General features: G+C 32.6%; 1 protein-coding gene across 3 annotated transcripts in view; it reads right to left on the bottom strand.

The window, feature by feature from the left end:
- The window catches only part of LOC143052653 (uncharacterized), a 114,387-nt gene extending 102,448 nt beyond the window's left edge, over positions 1-11,939 (bottom strand). The window contains exons 1-5 of one of the 3 annotated variants that reach the window (XM_076225721.1): positions 11,823-11,932; positions 7,439-7,684; positions 5,996-6,121; positions 4,547-4,957; positions 3,144-3,832 (exon numbers count right to left, since the gene is read on the bottom strand). In XM_076225721.1, coding sequence (XP_076081836.1) covers positions 3,723-3,832; positions 4,547-4,957; positions 5,996-6,121; positions 7,439-7,684; positions 11,823-11,832 — 903 coding nt within the window. In that variant the 5' untranslated portion in view covers positions 11,833-11,932 and the 3' untranslated portion in view covers positions 3,144-3,722. Of the gene's footprint in view, positions 1-3,143; positions 3,833-4,546; positions 4,958-5,995; positions 6,122-7,438; positions 7,685-11,822 lie in introns of those variants that run through there. The other 2 variants (XM_076225720.1, XM_076225719.1) reach the window with 2 other exon arrangements.
- Positions 11,940-25,117: the final 13,178 nt, after the last annotated feature.

Raw genomic sequence — 25,117 nt, 5'->3', positions numbered from 1 at the left:
TAGTGATTTTAATCTTAAAAGATAATAACACAATGTTGTTGAAGTGCTGTACTTCTAGCTTTTACTTATTTACCTATCATGTCAGTTTGTTTTGTTCACACATTGTTGTCAAATTAATGGAATTGTATGCGACTGTCATACAAGTAAGAAGTTTATCTAGCCATAAAACCAGGTTTAATCCACCATTTTCAACATATGAAATGTCTGTATCAAGTCAGATATATGACATTTTGATGTTCATTCGTTTGATCTGTGTAAGCTTCCCTTTTTTAATTTTCCTCGGATTTTAATATTTTTATGATTTTTATTTATTAGTATATATAATAAAAGATTATGAAACCATAATGAATAAACAGCTGATACACAGTCAAGACTGTACAAAAGAGCTTTAAATGTAAAAGCCAGACATATACATCTACTGATATTGACTAGATCGCTAAACGAAAACTTAACGTATATGTTTGCAGTTGTGACCAAATTCAACTTGAAAGGTTTTTTACCCAAACATTTAGACCTCAACACCTATATTTGCTTTAGTCGGTAGATGCATTATTTTATTTTTATACTAGTTGTTCTTGGCTTTGAAATAGCCGTCAGTAACTGCAAGTTCTCTTAGATATGTACTTGGTGTCTCTTTTGTTGTTGTGATGTATAAGTACCTGACCACGTCCATGTGTTTTTCGTTAGATGTAATTCTATTTGTATGTATCTGATGAGTTAATAGTTATCAAACGTACCAAGGTTGTATTTATACGAAGTACGCCAGACGCACGTTTCGTCTACAAAAGACTCACCGGTGACCATATGTGAAGCTCAGATCAAAATAGTTATCAACGCCAAACAAGTACAATGTTGAAGAGCATTGAGGACCCAAAATTCCAAAACGTTGTGCCAAATACGGCTGAGGCTATCTATGCCTGGGATAACAAAAAAATCCTTAGTTTTTCGAAACATTCAAAGTTTTGTTTCCGTGGGGGGGAGGCACTTCCTATCTACAAGGTGATAGGACGCACGCTGGAATAGGTCACCTTTTCTAGCTTTAAAACATGTAAATAGGTCGGGTAAACTATCAGAAATATATAAGGTCAATAAAGTTCCCATAACTTTGTCTGTCATCTTTCTTGCTGTTCCTGGCTGCGTTTTATCAACCATCTTTTTTCTCATTTTGCACTTTAATATTCTACTGGTACATTACACACCAAACGAAACCCAAACAATATGGGAAAATGCAACATTTTTACCTACGCAATATATGAATAGGTATATATTTTTGAAATCTAAATTATATATATGAAAAGGGTGGAATAACAGAAACCCAGCGGCACCCCTATCAATTATGTTATTGAAATGCCCATATCATGTCAACATCGATCGAAGTGCTGACTACTGGGCTGGTGATAACCTTGGGGAAGAAATGTCCGCCATCTCTCGGATTAATATAGAAAAAATAGAACGAGCTCGTGGATTCATATACAATTATATATATGGATATTAATAGTAACATATGAACAGACATACTACATGTACTTCGAGATTTAGTAACTGTACTCAAAGCTCAAAGTGCCATCCAGGGTTTTAGCTACATTCGTCTGTTGAACAGGCATCATTCAAATGTAATGATTTTTTTAATTTGCCTCATCTGTTGAATCAGTTAATATTTGCCACTGGACGTCAGATAGAACAAAGGCCAATGTAAACTTTTCCCCAGATTGAATTTTAAATCAGAATTATATGTACTACTAGGTAAAATTTATCGAGTGTATGATCTTAGTTGACAATATTAGACGTTTGTCACGTTTACACTGTATTTGGCGGTGAAAACACACTTTGACCAAGTTCAATACTATCTTCCTCTGCATGGTCACCAGAAATCTTATCAAGGGTGACTGGTGAATAAAATGATAACCTTTTTTCAGACTGTCGTAAAATTCCTTGTCAATGTATGGCGTCCGTTAGGGTGGGTGGGATATACAAGTACGAAGTCACGTCCTCTTTGAACATTCCCATGAAAAAATTTTAAATTGTTTGTACGCACATTGAACGACAAATTTATGTGACGTATAAAATTTTCTGACGTCAGACACTCAATAAATGTGTTCGTAGATAGTAGATGTTTTTGTGTTCTGTTAAATTGTTCCTTTTAAAATTGTTAAACGATGATGACTGATGTACCCATATTTTGACTATTATATTTATTGTGTCTGTTTATTTAACGCATCAATGTAAAAATATCGGAAATTGATGAGACTGTCATTACAAAAGTGAGAGGGTTGGCGCTGTGGAACCAGGTTTGGTCCACCATTTTCTACATTTGAAAATGCCTGTACCAAGTCAGGAATATGACAGTTCTTGTCCATTCGTTTTTGATGCGTTTTGTTATTTGATTTTGCCATGTGATTATGGACTTTCCCAATTGATCTTCCTCTAAGTTCAGTATTTTTGTGATTTTACTTTTTGAATGGGGACCCGGTGCAACCTGCAGAGAGAGTGTATGCTCTTTGTACGTTAAGAACCTTTGGCCAACTCTTCGAGGGTTCCGTATGTATAGAAAGGCTAAATGTATGTCCCTATCCAATTGCATTCATTTTTATATGACACTCCAAATTTCCCCGACCTTATCCGTGACGCCCTCATGTTCAAGGCCTAATAAATTGTATTTATTGTAAAATTTCTCGTCCTGAACATATATGAAATATTTGCTGTTGGACGTTACGCATCAAACAATCAAACAATATAACATATTGATGAAATGTCTGGTCTTTAATGCGAACTTATAGTAAACCTTTTTGTAAAGATTCATATGCGGTTAGTAAAATCCATATGGGCTTCAGCCAAGCAGCAAACAATGTAACTTATCATGTGGTGTATACGACAAGGAGACAAGAAACAAGCGACATAAAAATATCCAGAGTGCCACATTCTGTCTAGAGAAGTGTACATACAATTTGTCAATGATTAAATCGACCTCAGTCTATAGTATACATGACTGTTTACATGGCCGTACTGTGACATATAGTAGTTAATTTCTGTGTTATTATGTCTCTTTTGAAGAACTGTCTCATTGGCAATCATACGATATCATCTTTTTTATTATATTTGAATAAGTCATTTTTTTTCGTTGAAATAAAGATTATAAAGTCGTGTTACAAATAAAAATATTGGCTTTATTGCAAGTACAAAATATCACATAGAGTTTATCGTTGTGAAGAGTGTGTAACTATATCGTTTATGATCATGATTATAGTGACATGTGTACATAAGAATAAATAATATTACATTTTAATAATACAATAAAATTGAGAATGGAAATTGGGAATGTGTCAAAGAGACAACAACCCGATTATTTTGATCATTGATTATTTTAAATTACACCTTTTACATCCTTCAATTGGACCTATAAGTCACCTTAAACTTAAAGTTCATATTTTCAATAAGCAAAATTAATGTGAAATTGTTACTTCTTCTCTTTTACAGAAAAATAAATTCCATTATTTGGCTGTTTGTCTTTGATGAAATGCATGTCACCAAATTTGCAAATGTACTACCATTGATGTTATAAATATCAATGTTCACTGATTCAAATGGCATGTGACTCAAATTATTGAAAGCTTTACAGTATAGTAAGAAGTGTTTCTCATCTTCGACAGTTCCGTCGTTGCACAGGGTGCAGAAACGTTCATCAGGAGCCGCTTTTCTAAAACGCCCGGTGAATTAAGAACCAATCAAAAAGATAAACGGATGAATAACAGTAAAACTAAAATTAATCCAACAGAGCTTCGAGTAATCGGACCGGCATTTGGTTTGGTTTGAACTTGCTTCTTTAGATCTGAAACTAAACAATTAAATAAAATATAAACATTTATGAATACTGCTATGAATGATTACATATGTTCAAAACTGACAGTGATTTTAGTAAAAATGACAGATCTTATCCGATTTATATTGTAGACAATGTAAGTGATGTCCAATGTTTGAACCCCTAAAGATTCACAACTGCAATATTTCACATTTTGTCACGTGTTTTATAGCTGACTATTTGGTAGGCGTTTTGCTCATGGTTTACGGCCTTATAGGGACCTGCAGTTGCTAACATCTTAGTTATTTGGTATATGATGAGGAGCAATCACACGTACCACATATCCTTACATTCAATATTTAGTCTGACGTGTGACAGAATGGTTAACCGAACAATTAGTTTGAAGTATCATACTTTTATTTGAAAATGTTTTGTCCACTCTCGTTTTTTACCACTCAAACCTATGGAAATCGGAAGTCAATATGATTCATATAAAACTTCTAGCAACTTCGAGTGTCTCGGACAAAAACTTCTAGTAACTTCAAGTGTCTCGGACAATGTAAAGACTTTTGTGGTTCGTCATATTATTAGTGTGTTGCATTCAAGCGATTACCTGAAGCTTTACTAAATAAATTTTTGACATCAAATTAATGATCAGAATATTTTTTAAAAAATAAAACATACACCCCCTTTTTTAAAGTAAAATGGTCGTTCCATAACAAGATTGTGTTTTTTAATAATTTAACTTACGTTTCCCAAGTAACATACTGCGTAGAGATTGCTGGCTTGCTTTAAGTTCATTGAGTGAGTTCCGAGTTTCTCTATAGTCAGATTCTAACTTGTGTTGTGCAGCTCTGAAATCATTTCGTATCTTATCCACTGCGTTTTGTGTTTCCCTACGTAAACTACTTTGAGTGTCTCTTAATTCATTTTTCAGAGCTTCTTGTGATGCAATCATATCATTTAATTTTTGCATCATAACAACCATCTTTTGGTTGAATTCTTCAAACTTCTTTCTATTTTCCGTTCCCATTGCATCGATCTGTTTTTGCATTTCCACTTGGAGTCTTCCTTGACGTTCGTATTTTTTAGCTAATGTGTTAAGCTCTGTTGTAAGATTGTTGATGCGCTCATTAAAGGTCACAGTTATATTCTGAAGCACTGCAAAGAAATATATATAAATTACCTTCCATTTATATAAAAATAAGTTCTAATAAAATGGAGGCAAGCAGTTATTGGGAAACGTTCAGCATTCACAAATGGGAAAATGTCCATATCGTTATAAAATTCCCCGTCACGAAAATATGAAATAATAGTTTATGGTAATATTTGTTGTTGTCTCAAATCTATACCCTAAGGTTTTTAATGGTCGACTATCATGACAAATGAAAATTGGCGATGTTCCTCAGATAGATAGTTAACACATTGAGCAAATATTCGATCGTTTATTAAAGCGATATTTCTAATAAAGGGATTGTTGAATGCATACATTGTCTATTAATTATTCTACCTTACGATTTTATTTTTTCTAACAGTTACTTAAAACAAAATTTCATATTCACAGTTGTAAAGTTAAATACAAGTTCATAGAGTTGCCGATCATATTTCATTCTAAAACACTAAATGAATATTAAAATGTAGTAAAAACGTAGTTTTATTACTTGCAAATAACTGAATACAAATAAAGGATGATATGGTTTAAGGTCAACGAAATAAATTATCAAGTATCAATCAATTGTCAACTTCATGAATTTTCAAAAAATATATTTAAATATAAATCCAATAATAAAAGTGAAACTAACTAAATATTTACAGCCTCATTGACATATTTTTCGTTGGACTTTGAGCAAGCTATAATCATTCAGTATTGCATTATACTTTCTATATGTCAAGACATATATATATATATATTTTATCCCCTGAACATCAGTAAGGGAACAACCATTTAATTTCAAAAAGGAAAGGGGTATGTTTTTTTCCTAAAACAAAATATTCCTATCCCCGATTTGATCCAAAATACACATTCTTCAACGTCAAGCATATGAAAAAAAAAATAAATGACAGAAACATAAAACATAAACTAACCCGTCCCCTTGAAGTTAAATGGTTGCTCCCTAAACACTCTAGGACACTCTAAAACTAACCCGTCCCCTTGAAGTTAAATGGTTGCTCCCTAAACACTCTAGATATGTAACGTACCTGTTTCTAATGTGTCCAAGTTGTCATTTTGATCGTAATGTCCAGCATACAATAGTTTAATGTCATTTTCAAATTTTTTCCTCTGTTGTTTCATATCTAATATGTCTTTTTTCATACTGGATATCTCTGAAAATATACAGGTTGGGTAATATATTTTTACCATATATACAATAATAAAGACTAACCACATAAATTCATGTTATGTAAACTACATATATAAAACCATAATATAATCAAAAAAACATTTTAAAAATAATCAGAAAATCGTCATGATTTACAATATCTTTTTTCAAATTTCATTACCGATACAAAATTTAGTATACACTAGGACACCGGCTACCTACATCAATAAAAACTGACCGCGGAGAAGTATAACAATAGTGTTGAAAGTGGCGTTAAACATCAACAAGTCAATCAATTATGGACGGGGCTCTTTCCTCAACCAAATATCTGATCATATTTTATTTGATAATTGAGCTAACATAAAAATTTAACCCCATCCATTTTGCGGAGGGGGAGGAGGTCTTTGTAGAACTTATCAAACACTCATATAGATGAGGAATGACTTTCAGATTGACATAATTGATTGAGCTGCATCGGATAGAAATTTACGTATACCTCACGCAAGTGCCCCGTATACATAGACATTTATAAGAATTAATTTTGATACACTCACATACAGCTAGTCCACTCTGTGGACGAAAAGAGAGCCGAGTGCGTCAGCCTCTCCTGCTGGTACAAAGCCTCTACACCATCAAGACTCTTGCAATGCCTCCTCGCGGTAATACACGGATACTTGGGTCTAGTATCTCAGGCTAATTTGCAAGGGATCTCAGAGCAGCAAGGGCCTTAGAGATGCAGAGTGCAGGCCCACCGGCGAGTGGACACGCCCTGGCTCTCATCAACCTTGCCCCAGCTATGGGTTAAATGCCCCACTGCCTTGTGGGTGACTTGGGAATAGTCAAAGGCTATGGAAGTTAATCCAAATAGAAAATCCGGGTAGATGGAACTCGTTAGCAACAGCAATCGTCTAAGGGATGGAAACCCCCTACAGAACAACCCGACCCTTCATGTAGAAGGTTTAGCTTAGGGCCAACACCCCTAACTTGTAAAAAATATTACGTTACAGAAACGACTACAGAACTGTAGTCGCCCTATGTCCCCCTTGGGACGAAGTGGATTAAGTCATGTAAGTCACATACGAAATTAAAGATGAATGTTCGTCTGTTTTGTACATGTTGTAGATTTTGTTTAAACAGTTATACCTTCTAACACACTTTCCATCGAAACTTTTTCAACCCGAAGTAGGTTACGAGATGTATAAATTAATATATATGTAGGGACACAAGGTCGATTTCTATCCGACACAGCTCTATGCTTAAACCTAAAGTCAATACATTGTACTTAGAATTGGTAAAAAGAGAACTATTTTTTCTGACGTACCTTTCTCATCAAGGGACAAATTCGCCATTTTGTAAAATGACAATGCAACGGAGCCAATACTACACGCTGCTATGATACCGAAAAAAACTTTCCATTTCCTTTTTTTAATCCAAACACATGTACATATTTTTCGCTGCGGATTTTTCGTCTGTTTCCCACCATTAGACTTCATGTCAACATCATATTCACTTCTCTCCTCGTTAAGTAATTTGACAGAGCAGTCTGGATAATCATTGTCGTCTTTGTCTAAAATGTCAACATTGAGAATTAAAACATTGCGCCAAAGAAAATATATGCAAACCAGATGCTCCGCAGGGCGTAGCTTTATGCGACCGCAGAGGTTGAACCCTGAACGGTTGGGGCAAGTATGGACACAACATTCAAGCTGGATTCAACTCTAAATTTGGATTGTGATTAAATAGTTGACACAGCATAGGTTTCGAACACAGAATGAATGTAGTCTAATGAACTTAAAATATTTTGTTTTGCCTTTGAGCAATTCACTATGCTGTTGAATATTAATCCTCTCAAAAAAATGTTTGAAGAAATTTTCTTTTTATTTATGAAATCTGAAATGAGAAAAATTTAACCCCCCCCCCCCCATTTTTTTCACATCCCCTTTCCCTTTTTCCAAAACTGATCTCAATTCAAATTTCTAATGGACTTTGCAACAATAACTACTCATCTAAATACATCATAAAATATTAAAATGTAACAAAAGGTGCTTGTTATCACTGAATGGTAAAGATTGTTTTAATTTATCAATTGGTAGTAAAAGTGAATATACATTGTATATTGTATAAAATAATGATTTAAGTTGATTCAACTACTATTCTGGACAAAGAAAGCTAACTCCAATCAATTCAAAATTTCTTGCTATTGCACAATATTGTGCAATTAGATATTTCTTGCTATTGTGCAATACTGTGCAATTGAAAATATTTGCTATTGCACAATACTGTCACTGTGCAATTGAAGATTTCTTGCTATTGCGCAATACTGTGCAATTGAAAATTTCTTGCTTTTGCACAATACTGTGCAATTGAAGATTTCTTGCTATTGCTGAATACTGCGCAATTGAAAATTTCTTGCTATTGCACAATACTTAATATAATAATTTTGGATCCTGATTTGAACCAACTTGAAAACTGGGCCCATAATCAAAAATCTAAGTACATGTTTAGATTCAGCATATCAAAAAAGCCCAAGAATTAAATTTTTGTTAAAATCAAACTTAGTTTAATTTTGGACCCTTTGGACTTTAATGTAGACCAATTTGAAAACGGGACTAAAAATTAAGAATCTACATACACAGTTAGATTTGGCATATCAAAGAACCCAAATTATTCTATTTTTGATGAAATCAAACAAAGTTTAATTTTGGACCCCGATTTGGACCAACTTGAAAACTGGGCCAATAATCAAAAATCGAAGTACATTTTTAGATTCAGCATATCAAAGAACCCCAAGGATTCAATTTTTGTTAAAATCAAACTAAGTTTAATTTTGGACCCTTTGGACCTTAATGTAAACCAATTTGAAAATGGGACCAAAAATTAAGAATCTACATACACAGTTAGATTCGGCATATCAAAGAACCCCAATTATTCAATTGTTGATGAAATCAAACAAAGTTCAATTTTGGACCCTTTGGGCCCCTTATTCCTAAACTGTTGGGACCAAGACTCCCAAAATCAAACCCAACCTTCCTTTAGTGATCATAAACCTTGTGTTTAAATTTCATAGATTTCTATTTACTTATACTAAAGTTATGATGCGAAAACAAAGAATAATGCTTACTTGGGCCCCTTTTTGGCCCCTAATTCTTAAACTGTTCAGACCTCAACTGCCAAAATCAATCCCAACCTTCCTTTTGTGATCATAAACCTTGTGTTTAAATTTCATTGATTTCTATTTACTTATACTAAAGTTATTGTGCGAAAACCAAGAATAATGCTTATTTGGGCCCTTTTTGGCCCCGAATTCCTAAACTGTTTGAACTAGAACTCCCAAAATCAATCCCAACTTCCCTTTTGTGGTCATAAACCTTGTGTCAAAATTTCATAGATTTCTATTTACTTAAACTAAAGTTATAGTGCGAAAACCAAGAAAATGCTTATTTGGGCCCTTTTTGGCCCTTAGTTCCTAAAATGTTGGGACCAAAACTCCCAAAATCAATCCCAACCTTCCGTTTGTGGTCATAAACCTTGTGTTAAAATTTCATTGATTTCTATTCCCTTTTACTAAAGTTAGAGTGCGAAAACTAAAAGTATTTGGACGACGACGACGACGACGACGCAGACGACGACGCCAACGTGACACCAATATAAAAATCATTCGGTCAGAGAGCAATGTAGTTTTTTTAGTTAATTATATAGAAAAACATCAAATTTCCTTTCCGGTCAGACAAACCCCAGATCAGTTTGGTACAGACTTACAGATTCAGATTCATGATTTTCTAAATAGTTGTGAGTGGCTTTGAACTAGCTGTAAGCAACTGTCAGTACTCTTAGATCTGTACGTAAAGTGCTTTTCATGTATGTTGAGTTATACAAGTACCCGGCCACGTCCACTCTGTGTTTTATTTCTATGTTCTTTTATAAGCCATGTGAATCTAGTTTAACACGGTGGTTGTTTGTTTTTAAAGTCCAGTGGCAAATATTTCATGCCTTTTCAAGACGAATGCGGCGAGGCATCATAATTATAACTTCATCTCGATCTTCGTTAAGAACTACATGAATCAGTACTAACACTTCCTACAAATATCTTTGACTAAAAAGATCGAAGTCTATATGTTGACGGAGTACTTAACACATCTCTTGATAAAAGTACATATATCTATGTGTTTAAGTACATTCTATTTATTTCTTTTAATTTCCTGTCGAAATCTTGTTTACGTTTCGAATGCATTTATATTCGTAGGCAACTCTTTCTTACATACTATATTTGATACAATGTGAGGCAAATTAAATATAATGTTTTCCTGGTTTTACTACCATCACTATTTGTTCTGCCGCATTTAAATAAAATGTTGAATTATAGGGTTTTAGTGACAGCCAAATGTGCCGAATTATCAGTATTTACATACTTAGCTAAAACATGTAAAACAATGTTGGGCAAAATATTCCACTCTACCCTTTAAATCTTAATGAGACAGTTAAACACACATGTTTTTTTTAAATTTATTTGTAAAACATAACTTACATATTTTTTTAACGATTGTTACTGCTATGTTTCATATTATATATATAGTTGTAAAGGTGGATATGTAAAAAGTAGGATATTATATAAATGAATAATCACATGTCACAATGCTTATAACATGTATAATTCAGTTTGTATTTAAATGCAGTGAAATTGTAGTTCCATAAAATACAAATAAATATATGTAAAGTAAACGTGATCTGGGTAAATGTCAACTATATAAGTAAACAAATACTTTAATGAAGTAGAATAAATCAATTGTCAATTTAATTTGATTTTCTGAAAATATATATTTAGACATAGACATTCTCGAGGAATCCAATAGGGAAAATGAAAGTGAAAGTAATTTTTCCATACATGTTTGTTTGATTACACTGTTGAGTTGTGTAGTCAGTTCAATAGATTAATTATATTTCTCACTGTTAGAAATTATGAGTGAAGCATGTATGATCAAACAATATTATATAAAAGCGTTGACCTCAATTATTTTTTTTCTTTTACACCCTAGCGATTATTAGAAAATAACAACCAGTAAATTAATCTATATTGCATGATACAACTCAGTTGTTATCATTTAAGAAAAAAACATCAACTATCATTTTAAGTAATGATACATTTTAATAATATGCCATCGACAGATTCCTCAATTGTAGAAAGAGTTTTTAAAACATGTAAAACGCATATGCACGTGTCCCACCCTGCACCTCATATTTAACATGGGAACGGTACATGGTGTTCCTGATTTAACACACTCCGTTCCGACCCGACGTGCCTATGTATTTCAACATCCCGCCTATCCAAACAGAGGCCCCTTAGATGTTAACCCTTCTCTATACCCGTCTACCCTTAGTAAGTATTACACCGATAACTTACGTAAAAAATAACAATTAAAGAGAACAACAACTTGAATAAGGTGGAGCCGTGTTATCTCATACACCAACATTATAAGATATACACACTAATTCATTGTTTATTTTTATTCAGTGTTTTTCTTACATATTATCTAACATTAGATCTACGTAAGAATCTGCGACTAAAAATTCCGCCATTTTTCTTGGATATATATCAATTATATATTATTATTTTCTAATCACCAAGAATTATAGCCCGAATTAGATCACATGTCTAATATGGTGTTCCTTAAATCATCTGTTCGTAAATATTCTTATTGCTAACTTACCTGTATACATCTTGATTGTCTGTAGTAGACTGAAATTAAATACGTTAACAAACAATTTTGAATAAGTGCAAGTAAAAATAGATGATGTGGAAATTTCCTGTCTGGGTTATTCTTCTGCTAAATTTAGAACACGCGTTATCATAATTATGGGGCTCTGAACGGGCCATAACAAAACACCATATTATGTAATTTGCCTACCAAGGCTACCTGACTGAACGGTTTAATAACAATTAAACGTAACATTTCCTGTCCCAGTTATTCTTGTGCTAAATTTAGAACAAGTTATCATGATTAAGGGGCTCTGAACAGGTCATAACTAAACACCATATGTAATTTGCCTATCAAGGCCACCTGACTTAGCGGACAAACGTAACAGAACATAATTGTATATATATAATAGTTACAAAAAGTGTAAAATTGCTTAGTTATAATTGGAATCAATAAGGGAAATTCTAAAAGAATTTATGTATACGATAGATTTAAATCCTTATCTTTTGTCTCATCATTACGAGGTTGACATACTTTTTCTTATAGTTTTAAAGTAAAAGTAACGGTTTTCTGTTTTACGTTTGGTATATTATTAGTAAGGTGTTGGTAAAAGATTGGTTCTCTAAAATGAAAATTACACTTAATAAATCTTGCCATTTTCTTAAATTACCATCATCAGCAGCGCTAGCTCAAAACAAAGTGAAAGCCATGGATATATAAATATCTATAAAATTTAAAAGGCAAAGGTGTATATACATGTACATGAAACATTTGAAACCGGGGATGTTCAATACCCGAATACTTTTACAAAAAGTATTCGACAAAAAAATACTGAAGAAAAGTATGAAACAAACCATGCAGACAATTGACATCCAATCAAATCTACATGTATCGTAGAAGAACACTGACTTCCAATTTCTATATGTCTTCTCAGATCGCTCAATTATCATGGTATATTGTTCTTGAGGTAACTGCTTTAATGAGGACACATTCACTAGTGTGAGGTGTACATATTTTTAATCGTAATTAATATTCAATGCAAAAGAATTGTATGTCCTATATTCATATATATAAATCCCATAATTTCGCTCAAATCGGAAGCCTATTTTCAACTTATGGTGAGATTCGCGAGTTTTTTCTGTGTTAAAGGCCTCCATTTAAGATAAAGATCAGCAATTAAAGCAGCTGCTCCATAAATTTCCAGTCCTAAAAAATGTTAACCAATTTTGTATCCGCAATTACGCAACCACGTGCCACGCCTTCTGCAAATGATGAACACAAGACAGATGTATGCCTCACTTGTTCAAGTGTTTAACTGCCGGTCAGACGAAAACCTACGTGCCCTTATTTCAAATTTCCCAGTCACCGTTGGAAGGCAGTCCATCATAGTTATATTTTACTTTCATATAATATTCAAACGCGTTTATATGCCATACTATTTAATGATGTAGTTGTTTTATTAGTGGATTGTTCTTGTATAGGAAGATTTTTTGTTTTTTATTGTCTCATTGTATAAAACCTGTGCGTGTTGTGTAAAGTTATAGACCAATACTCGATGGATTGGTATCAATTAGCCAGTCGTTTCTCCGTCCTAGTATGGTAAATTTATGAAATTATATTCGTACATCAATGTTTTTGATACACCAATAACAAAAACTGAAATATATTGAATTGATACATTTTGTAACTATTCAAATTTAAATCAGAAACCTAAACTTAATTATAAAATAATGAACCTGTTAAAGGGAGACAATACTCCCATAACTTTTTCGAATTGGCACATAATACAAAGGAATGTCACTCCTGCATACAAATGGCACATCAATATAATTAATTAACTGTGCAATCGCGCTCCACCTTCAATGATGATTTTAAATTATAAATATAACCAAAAGTTGTTAATCTATAGATAGTAAAGACTAATGAAATCTAACCCACTGTTAAAATATTTCTTTGCATTTTTTTAAAACTTCCTCAGTAAAATGCTTGAGCCACTTGACTTTCATAGCTCATAATTAACGTTTTTACACAATATTTAAATAAAGTAGCTAAAGATTATTCGCTTCTCAAAGTGTAAGACGCAATAAAAATCGTATGCTTGCACCATCTTACCCAAAAACAGATTTAATTAAGTTCTGAACATTTCGACATTTCTTCGTTAAAACCGGTTTTAAACAAATCACAAGTACGTGTTAAGATCCGACTAAATACCCATATCCCGATATCGTCAGGTTAATTTGCTATCCGATGTTGAACGAATTCTTTTGGGTATGAATGAAAATATCAACAATAAGCATAAAACATAATGATTTATAGGTTTTAAACAAGAATATTAACAAGTGAAATATGTTTTTTTCAACAATTGTAAAAGAAATAAGTCTAGCTGAGTCGTTCCACGCGCCGTTGTTTACTTTGGAAACACAGACATGTTGAAGAGGTCGTCATGAATAATTAAATATACTGTCGGCAACTACTATTGAAAACTTCATCCGGAAAATTGATATCAGGTCATTGACTGTTTATGACAGAGAAAAATACAGTGAACACATTTTGACTACTCAAGTAGAACGAGTGCAATATATATAAAAAATAGCAATGTGTGTATTCCTGACGTGTAAGAGATCCATTGACTCGTTTGTTTTCTGTTTGCGTATTCCTGCATTGGATCCTGAAATCAATACATAATACATGAAATATATATCATGTATATGTGGTGTACAAGTTGTAATGTTGTACAGATTTTTTGTACAAGTTATCAGTGTTTTGTGAACTGCTTAACACAAATGGATGATTCAAGCACACAGTCTTTTGTTTCGCACATTTCTGTCATATTTCCACAACTACAGTAGCATAGTGATACTGAGCATAAATACAAAAAAAAATATAACACAAAAAAACATTTTATGGACAACGATTTCTATTTGAAAAAGAGAAAATCTATATTATTCTCTTTTTTCCACTTTTCATGAATGAAATGTGTATAGATTTGATATTGGCAATCTTGTATATTTTGTATATTTTGGGGCACAAGCCCCAAAATGATAAAATAACATATTTTTAAAAAGCAGCGTTTAATGACGAAGCAAGCTATATCCATCATTTTCAGTTTGGGGCACAGTCCCCAAAATGAAATTACAACATATAATTTTGTCTGTAATATATGTTATGTTTTATTCTCTTTTCCCCACTTTACTTGAATGAAATGTGTGTAGATTTGATATTTGCAAGCCAGTATTTTATGGGGCCGACAGTACACTGGAATTTGGTTAATAGGTTTAAGGTCACTCACTCCCATCTCAACATTTCAACGATCGAGTGTTTATACAACAATGACATCTTGAGTTTTACAAAATGCTTTACTGTCAAGAATGAAAAGTAGAAAGGACTCTTTATTACTACGTATTAAATCAATTAGAAACTAATCTTATCAAACATACATGACTTTTTGTATTTAAATATGCTGGATACTTTCCATGGCTTAAACACATTGCTCTCCCCCTTTTATTTGGTTTGTTTTTTTTGGATGTCAGATCAGATATATATTTATTCCATTTGAGCAAATTTAACGTAACCAGAATAAGAGATGATATGATTACTAAATTAATAAACTAAATATTGCTTAGTCAATAACTATAACATAATAACCAATTAACAAAGATAATGGTTAGTCCTGAACTTTCATGACGTTCTTGTAATATGGACAAACATTCAAAATCTGTGAATTAATTTTAAATGATAGATTTTTGCTGTGATTGGGTTTCGATAAGTTGTTCGTGTTATCAAATATACTTTTGTCAGAGGGAAATCTAAGATCAATACACCCCTTGGAAATAATCCCGTTCCGACAGTTAAAGCCTTTCTAAAGTTGGGCATCCGTTTTGCTATGCGGGACAGTGTATAAATACGTAGCCACGTTCGGTGGGAATGATGACTTCAAAAACTATTGCAGCATCTCTGTTCAACAAGTTCAGGGGTCTGTAGGTGGCATGTCCCTTTGAAATATATCCTTATTTCCTTTGAGATGCTTATACCCTGACGAACCCTATTAGAGGACCAAACTGTTCATATATTCATTCTCATATGTATTTGTTTCACATGAACATGCAAGAAATATTTGCCATTGGACGTAAAGCAAAAACAATTGATCAAGCATTCATCTTGATTTTTGAGTTTTTTTCAAACTATCAAAAGCTTTGTCTAATTATTGGAACTAGGCTTTGTTTGATTAAACAAATTTGTGTTATACATTCTACATTTTACTGACTGAGAATATTAACTTTTACTTTTACCCTAAATTATGACTGTGTATCAGGCATTTGTCTATATACAGAAACCATACACATACCTGTTTTTTGACTGAACAAATATTCAAGTTCAACTTTTGTGTTTTTCAATGTCATCCCTTCTTTTAAATCCTACATGGGGACACTTTTTTTTGTCAATATTTCTACAGAAATCCTGGATGTGTCTGTAGTAAAAAAAACATCATACGTACTCTTAATTCTTTATTTCAAAATAATTTATTTACCCTTAATTGTCTTCGAATCTTTTGAAATGTTGTACTAGAAAACAGCATTGCTCTAAACTCCTCTCTCGGAAGATAGTTTTGCGTCTTTCATTTTCACCAAATATCTGTAGTGTACAAAGATGCAACTTGTTTATATATAGTGGGATTATGCGTAACTTAGTGCCTTTAATGTCATTTGAGGCCAGTAAGTATAATTTAGTGGCTGTAATGTCATGTAGGACCAGTAAATATAATTTAGTGGCTTTATTTCATGGGGGGCGAGTAAATATAACTTAGTGGCTGTAATGTCATGTAGGGCGAGTAAGTATAATTTAGTGGCTGGAATGTCATGTGGGGAGAGTAAGTATAAGTTATTTGCTGTAATATCATGTAGGACGAGTAAGAATAACTTAATGGCTGTAATTTCATGTAGTGGAATTATGTCTAACTTAACGGCTATAATGGCATATAGGGCCAGTAAAAATAAATAAGTAGCTGTAATTTCATGTTGGGCGAGTAAGTATAACTTAGTGGCTCTAATGTCATGTAGGGCTAGTAAGTATAATTTAGTGGCTGTAATGTCATGTAGGGCCAGTAAGTATAATTTAGTGGCTATAATGTCATGTAAGGCTAGTAAGTATAAGTTATTGGCTGTAATATCATGTAGGACGAGTAAAAATAATTTAGTGGCTGTAATGTCATGTAGTGTAATTATGTCTAACTTAACGGCTATAATGGTATATAGGGCCAGTAAGTATAAATAAGTAGCTGTAATGTCATGTGGGGCAAGTAAGTATAACTTAGTGGATGTAATGTCATGTAGGGCCAGTAAATATAATTTAGTGGCTATAATGTCATGTGAGGCCAGTAAGTATACCTTAGTGGATGTAATGTCATGTAGGGCCAGTAAGTATAATTTAGTGGCTGTAATGTCATGTGGGGCCAGTAAATATAATTTAGTGGCTTTATTTCATGTGGGTCGAGTAAGTATAACTTAGTGGCTGTATTGTCATGTAGGGCGATTAAGTATAATTTAGTGGCTGGAATGTCATGTGGGGAAAGTAAGTATAAGTTATTGGCTGTAATATCATGTAGGACGAGTAAGAATAATTTAGTGGCTGTAAGGTCATGTAGTGGAATTATGTCTAACTTAACGGCTTTAATGGCATATAGGGCCAGTAAGTACAACTTAGTGGCTCTAATGTCATGTAGGGCTAGTAAGTATAATTTAGTGAATGTAATGTCATGTAGGGCCAGTAAGTATAATTTAGTAGCTATAGTGTCATGTAGGGCCAGTAAGTATAATTTAGTGGCTATCATGTCATGTGAGGCCAATTAAGTATACTTAAGTGGATGTAATGTCATGTAGGGCCAGTAAGTATAATGTAGTGGCTGTAATGTCATGTGGGGCGAGTAAGTAAAACTATGTGGCTGTAATGTAATGTAGGGAGAGTTAGTATAATTTAGTGGCTGTAATGCCATGTAGAGCCAGTAAGTATAATATAGTGGCTATCTTGTCATGTAGGGCGAGTAAGTGTTACGTAGTGGCTATAATGTCATGTAGTTAGATTATGTGAAACTTAGTGGCTATAATGTCATGTGAGGAGAGTAATCGTTACGTAGTGGCTATAATGTCATGTAGTGGGATTATGTGTAACTTAGTGGCTATAATGTCATGAAGGGCCAGTAAGTATAATTTAATGGCTATAATGTCATGTAGGGCGAGTAAGTATAATTATTGGCCACAATGTCATGTAGGGCGAGTAAGTATAACTTAGTCGCTATAATTTCATGTAGTGGGATTATGTGTAACTGAGTGGCTATAATGTCATGTAAGGCCAGTAAGTATAACTTAGTGGCTATAATGTCATGTAGTTGAATTATCTGTAACTTAGAGGCTGTAATGTCATATAGGGCCAGTTAATATAATATCGGAGCGGACTTCATAAGTATGGCTTACTTGTGTCCAATCCATTTTACTTTGAGTAAATAAAATATGTTTAAACTAATATAATCTATTTGCTGTATTATCATGTGGTGCGAGTAAGTATAACTTAGTTGCTGTAATGTCATGTAGGGCGAGTAAGTATAATTTTGTGGCTGTAATATCATGTGGGGAGAGTAAGTATAAGTATAACAAAACTCAACCAGGGTCTCCTAAATAGATTGTACCAACATCATGATGACAATATTATCAGTTCGTGGTATTTTAATGGTCATGTATATGGATCAGACGAGGAAGGAACTAGACATCGGTTTGAAATATTTGACGACATAAACAAAAACTGAAAAAAATAATATGTGTGTATAAAATCACTTGAACATGCTTTTCATATTTGTTTGATATTGTCAAGTACCATATGTATTTTTATATAATTGCCGTTCATCTATAATTATTTTGTTGTCTACAACACCAACTTGAACCTTGGGACGATATTTGTCTCTTTGTCTCTCATACCAATCAACTATTTTTATTTTGTAACTATTTCCGGAAATTATACGTTTTCTACGTATTTGGTTTAATTTTAAAAATACTCATATTTCCGGTTAGCTGTAAACATACAAATTTAATTATTTACTTCCAGAGTTAACTCGATTTTACACATGAGATTTACACTCAAGCAACTGGATAATGGTTGCAATAGTGAAGGATGTCACATACATCAATATCCCTCAATATATAGTATTACCATAATCTAAAACATACATTATCCTAATCATTTGACAAATTGTGTTTCTCACTTCTGTCTGCACTCGTAAATTGAAAATTAAGTCAAGCTTTTAAACTTCTGTCAAGCATATTCTATAGATAAGTCTAGTCAATTTTACTGCGCTTAATTCAATTTTTGTCTGACATCAGGCCAAGTGTAATCCTACTTTTGCTTATTTATTTTGCTTTTGTTTTGTTTTCTACATTTCACATTATAATTACTGCCATACATCTTTGTAATTCAAAAACACAGATTATTGCATAAACACAGACCTTGCTAATTTTTTCAATATTATTACAGTATCACAAGATAAGTGATATCTGATATCATCAACATCTGTTATTTATTAATGTTTCCCTTTTGTATATATGTTCTGTACATGTATGTTTTGTTTTGTACTTTATCTCGTCTATGTTTTAGTGTCCGGCTTATTAATGTATACGTCAGCTTTAGGTTTCAAAGATCTGTCCAAAGTGTACATCATGTGCTTATGTTTCACTATATATTCATTATAAGTTTTGATAGTTTTGACTGATCAATGTTTTTAACATTAATCTGTAAATTTGTAAACTATACTATTATTCATAACATAGTCCTCCCTATAATCATAAAAAATGTTTTTATCCTCAGTAGTATAATACAGTTTTTGTTACTGGTTGCTGGAATTGAGCAAAATCCAGGTCCAGATCAGAGTAACAAAAAGAATTTGAAAATAGTACACAATAATGTGTGTAGTTTACTTCCTAAGTTAGATCTCATTAATAATGAACTTCACCAGTATGACATTATTTGTATATCAGAATCTCATCTTGACAAGTCAATTACTGATGACCAAAGTAAATTAAATGGGTTTCATTAACCTATTAGGTTAGATAGAAATAGACATGGTGGAGGTGTGACCATTTATATAAAAAATAGCTTACACTTTATTATACGGAATGACATATATGTAAGCAATCTTGAATTACTTTGGGTTGAAGTGAGGAATTGTAGTAATGAAAAAATTTTAGTTGGTGTTTTATACCGTCCTCAAAACTCAAATTCTAATATATGGGACTTATTAAGTGAGTCAGTAGATAAAGCACTTGATTGTAATTTGCCAATTTTCCTTTGTGGTGATTTCAATTGTGATATGATGTCGAACTAAAGTAACTCTTTTAAAAAAGTTACTTAACCGGTTAAACTTGGAAAATGCTGTTTGGGAGTCTACCAACTTTACAACCCAAACTGGAACTTGTATTGATTTATGTGTGACTAATGGCAAAAACTTAATTAAATCGGTTACTGTACTCACACCGATATGCAGTTCTCATTCTCCTGTTTCAGTCGAAATTTCATTTAAAACTTTTAAACAACACTCGTTTAAAAGACAAATTCGAGATTTTAAGGGTGCAGATTATGAAGGTCTTAAAAACCAGTTGAATAATACTGACTGGGATGATGTTGTTTTTAATTCAAATAATATAAATGATGTTTATATGAACTTTGTCAAAACATTCGAAAGTACTGTCAATAGATATATACCTACCAAAGCTATTACAGTTAGACCAAATGATAAACCATTTATGAACAACTTTATAAAAAACAAGATAAGACATCGTAATAGAATTCACCACAAAGCGAAAACTTCAAATATACCAGATCACTGGAAAAAATTTTGAGAAATTCGTAATGAAATTATCAGTTTAGTTAGAAAGGCAAAAGATGATTATAAGTGCAAACTGACATCACAACTTATTGACAAAAATATTCCTCCTGGTAAATGGTGGCGCATTGCCAAGTCTGTATCAAATTTTACTAAAAACAGAGATTATCACCCCCCCCCCCTTTTTGGAACATGATGGCCAAATTTTTATTCATCCATTGAACAAATCATAGATCCTGAACAATCATTTTGCTGATGTAGCCAATATTGATATAGAACCAGAAATCCCTGATAATAATGAGCCTCCTACATGTCATTTAAACAAATTTTTCCTCACTGAGAAAGAAATTTTAGACCAGTTAAAAATTTTGAATGTTAATAAACCAGCTGGACCTGATGGTATCAGTCCTAAAATTTAAAAAGAGGTTTCTAGCTTTATTTCTAAACCATTAACTAAGTTATTTAATATGTCTCTATCAGTTAAACAGGTTCCACTGTTATGGAAAATTGCACATGTTAATCCTATTTTTAAAGGGAAAGGTAGTCCACATTCAGCTCTAAACTATCGTCCAATATCTGTTACTAGTATTGTTTGTAATATTAAAGAAAACGTTTTATTTAAACATTTGTATAATTATATGAGGAGTAATAACCTTTTGTCAAAGTTTCAATCCGGATTCCAACCAGGCGATTCTACTGTTTATCAGTTAATCGAAATATATCATAAAATTGTTAGTAATTTGGATAGTGGTAGGGATGTAAGGTTTGTATTTTGTGATGTATCTAGAGCTTTTGATAAAGTTTGGCATAAAGGACTTTTATTTAAACTTAAACTATCTGGCTTAAATGACTAGCTCTTATCTTGGATAGAAAGTTATCTTTCGGATCGTCAACAAAAGGTAGTTTCAGAAGGCTTTTCGTCAACTCTAAGAAGTATACATGCAGGTGTCCCCCAGGGATCAGTTTTGAGACCCTTTCTGTTTCTTATTTATATAAATGATATAGTAAATGACATTGCTAATGATATTAGACTTTTTGCAGATGACACCTCTTTATTTGTCATAGTAGATGATGATCATGCTGTAGCAGCTGCTTCTTTGACTGATGACTTGGATGTTATCTCAGATTGGGCAAACTCATGGGCTGTTCAATTTAATTCTAAGAAAACTAAAAATATTGTATTTACTAGAAGGGAAAGGGAGCATCCACCTGTATTTTTTGGGATAAATGGCGAAGAGGTTGAGAAAATAAATATTCACTGTCATCTTTGGATAACATTTCAGTCATCAGCTTCATGGCACACGCATATTGATATTATTTATAAAAAAGCATGCTCTCGTCTTTCTGTGCTTCGTCAAGTTAAACACTTATTAGATAGAAGTTCACTATACGTATTTATAATGCTTTTATTAGACCTATATTAGAATATGGTGATGTTTATAAAGTTTTTGTCTGGAGGAATTACGTCGTAATCCTGTAATAATTCTAGCAGCTTCTATCTGAATATTTTCAAGAAGCTGGGAGCAATTGCCCCAAATAACATCACCATATTCTTATATAGGTCTAATAAAAGCATAATAAATACGTATAGTGAACTTCTATCTAATAAGTGTTTAACTTGACGAAGCACAGAAAGACGAGAGCATGCTTTTTTATTAATAATATCAATATGCGTGTGCCATGAAGCTGGTGACTGAAATGTTATCCCAAAATGACAGTGAATATTTATTTTCTCAACCTCTTCGCCATTTATCCCAAAAAATACAGGTGGATGCTCCCTTTCCCTTCTATTAAATACAATATTTTTAGTTTTCTTAGAATTAAATTGAACAGACCATGATTTTGCCCAATTTGAGATAACATCCAAGTCATCAGTCAAAGAAGCAGCCGCTACAGCATGATCATCATCTACTATGACAAATAAAGAGGTGTCATCTGCAAAAAGTCTAATATCATTAGCAATGTTATTTACTATATCATTTATATAAATAAGAAACATAAAGGGTCCCAAATCTGATCCCTGGGGGACACCTGCATGTATACTTCTTAGAGTTGACGAAAAGCCTTCTGAAACTACCTTTTGTTGACGATCCGAAAGATAACTTTCTATCCAAGATAAGAGCTGATCATTTAAGCCAGATTGTTTAGCTTAAATAAAAGTCCTTTATGCCAAACTTTATCGAAAGCTCTAGATACATCACAAAATACAAACCTTACATCCCTACCACTATCCATAGTACTAATAATCTTATGATATATTACGATTAACTGATTAACAGTAGAATCACCTGGTTGGAATCCAGATTGAAACTTTGACAAAGGTTATTACTCCTCATATAATTATACAAATGTTTAAATAAAACTTTTTTCATAATCTTACAAACAATACTAGTAACAGATATTGGACGATAGTTTAGAGCTGGATGTGGACTACCTTACCCTTTAAAAATAGGATTAACATGTGCAATTTTCCATAACAGTGGAACCTGTTTAACTGATAGAGACATATTAAATAACTTAGTTAAGGGGTTAGAAATAAAGCTAGCAACCTCTTTTAAAATTCTAGGACTGATACCATCAGGTCCAGCTGGTTTATTAACATTCAAAATTATTAACTGGTCTAAAATTTCTTTCTCAGTGATGACAAATTTGTTTAAATGACATGGAGGAGGCTCATTATTATCAGGAATTTCTGGTTCTATATCAATATTAGCTTTATCAGCAAAATGATTGTTCATGATCTCTGATTTGTCCAATGGATAAATAAAAATTTGGCCATCATGTTCCAAAAAAGGGGGGATCTCTGTTTTTAGTAAATTTGATACAGACTTGGCAATGCACCACCATTTACCAGGATGAATATTTTTGTCAATAAGTTGTGATGTCAGTTTGCACTTATAATCATCTTTTGCCTTTCTAACTAAACTGATAATTTCATTACGAATTTCTCAAAAAAATTTCCAGTGATCTGGATTATTTGAAGTTTTCGCTTTGTGGTGAATTCTATTACGATGTCTTATCTTGTTTTTTATCAAGTTGTTCATAAATGGTTTATCATTTGGTCTAACTGTAATAGTTTTGGTAGGTATATATCTATTGACAGTACTTTCGAATGTTTTGACAAAGTTCATATAAACATCATTTATATTATTTGAATTAAAAACAACATCATCCCAGTCAGTATTATTCAACTGGTTTTTAAGACCTTCATAATCTGCACGCTTAAAATCTCGAATTTGTCTTTTAAACGAGTGTTGTTTAAAAGTTTTAAATGAAATTTCGACTGAAACAGGAGAATGAGAACTGCATATCGGTGTAAGGACAGTAACTGATTTAATTAAGTTTTTGCGATTAGTCATAAATCAATACAAGTTCCAGTTTGGGTTGTAAAGTTGGTAGACTCCCAAACAGCATTTTCCAAGTTTAACCGGTTAAGTAACTTTTTAAAAGAGTTACTTGAGTTCGACATCATATCACAATTGAAATCACCACAAAGGAAAATTGGCTAATTACAATCAAGTGCTTTATCTACTGACTCACTAAATAAGTCCCATATATTAGAATTTGAGTTTTGAGGACGGTATAAAACACAAACTAAAAATTTGTCATTACTACAATTCCTCACTTCAACCCAAAGTAATTCAAGATTGCTTACATATATGTCATTCCGTATAATCAAGTGTAAGCTATTTTTTATATAAATGGTCACACCTCCCCCATGTCTATTTCTATCTAACCTAATAGGTTATGAAACCCATTTAATTTACTTTAGTCATCAGTAATTGACTTGTCAAGATGAGATTCTGATATACAAATAATGTCATACTCGTGAAGTTCATTGTTAATGAGATTTAACTTAGGAAGTAAACTACACACATTATTGTGTACTATTTTCAAATTCTTTTTGTTACTCTGATCTGGACCTGGATTTTGCTCAATTCCAGCAACAAGTAATAAAAACTGTATTTTACTACTGAGGATAAAAACATTTTTATGATTATAGAGAGGACTATGTTATGAATAATAGTATAGTTTACAAATTTACAGATTAATGTTAAAAACATTGATCAGTCAAAACTATCAAAACTTATAATGAATATATAGTGAAACATAAGCACATGATGTACACTTTGGACAGATCTTTGAAACCGAAAGCTGACGTATACATTAATAAGCTGGACACTCAAACATAGACGAGATAAAGTACAAAACAAAACATACATGTACAGAACATATATACAAAAGGGAAACATTAATAAATAACAGATGTTGATGATATCAGATATCACTTATCTTGTGATACTGTAATAATATTGAAAAAATTAGCAAGGTCTGTGTTTATGCAATAATCTGTGTTTTTGAATTACAAAGATGTATGGCAGTAATTATAATGTGAATTGTAGAAAACAAAACAAAAGCAAAATAAATAAGCAAAAGTAGGATT

This window comes from Mytilus galloprovincialis, chromosome 11 (genome assembly GCF_965363235.1).
Source record: "Mytilus galloprovincialis chromosome 11, xbMytGall1.hap1.1, whole genome shotgun sequence".
In the NCBI taxonomy this organism is placed as follows: Eukaryota; Metazoa; Mollusca; class Bivalvia; order Mytilida; family Mytilidae; genus Mytilus; species Mytilus galloprovincialis.
This window is presented reverse-complemented; position numbering and strand designations above follow the sequence as displayed.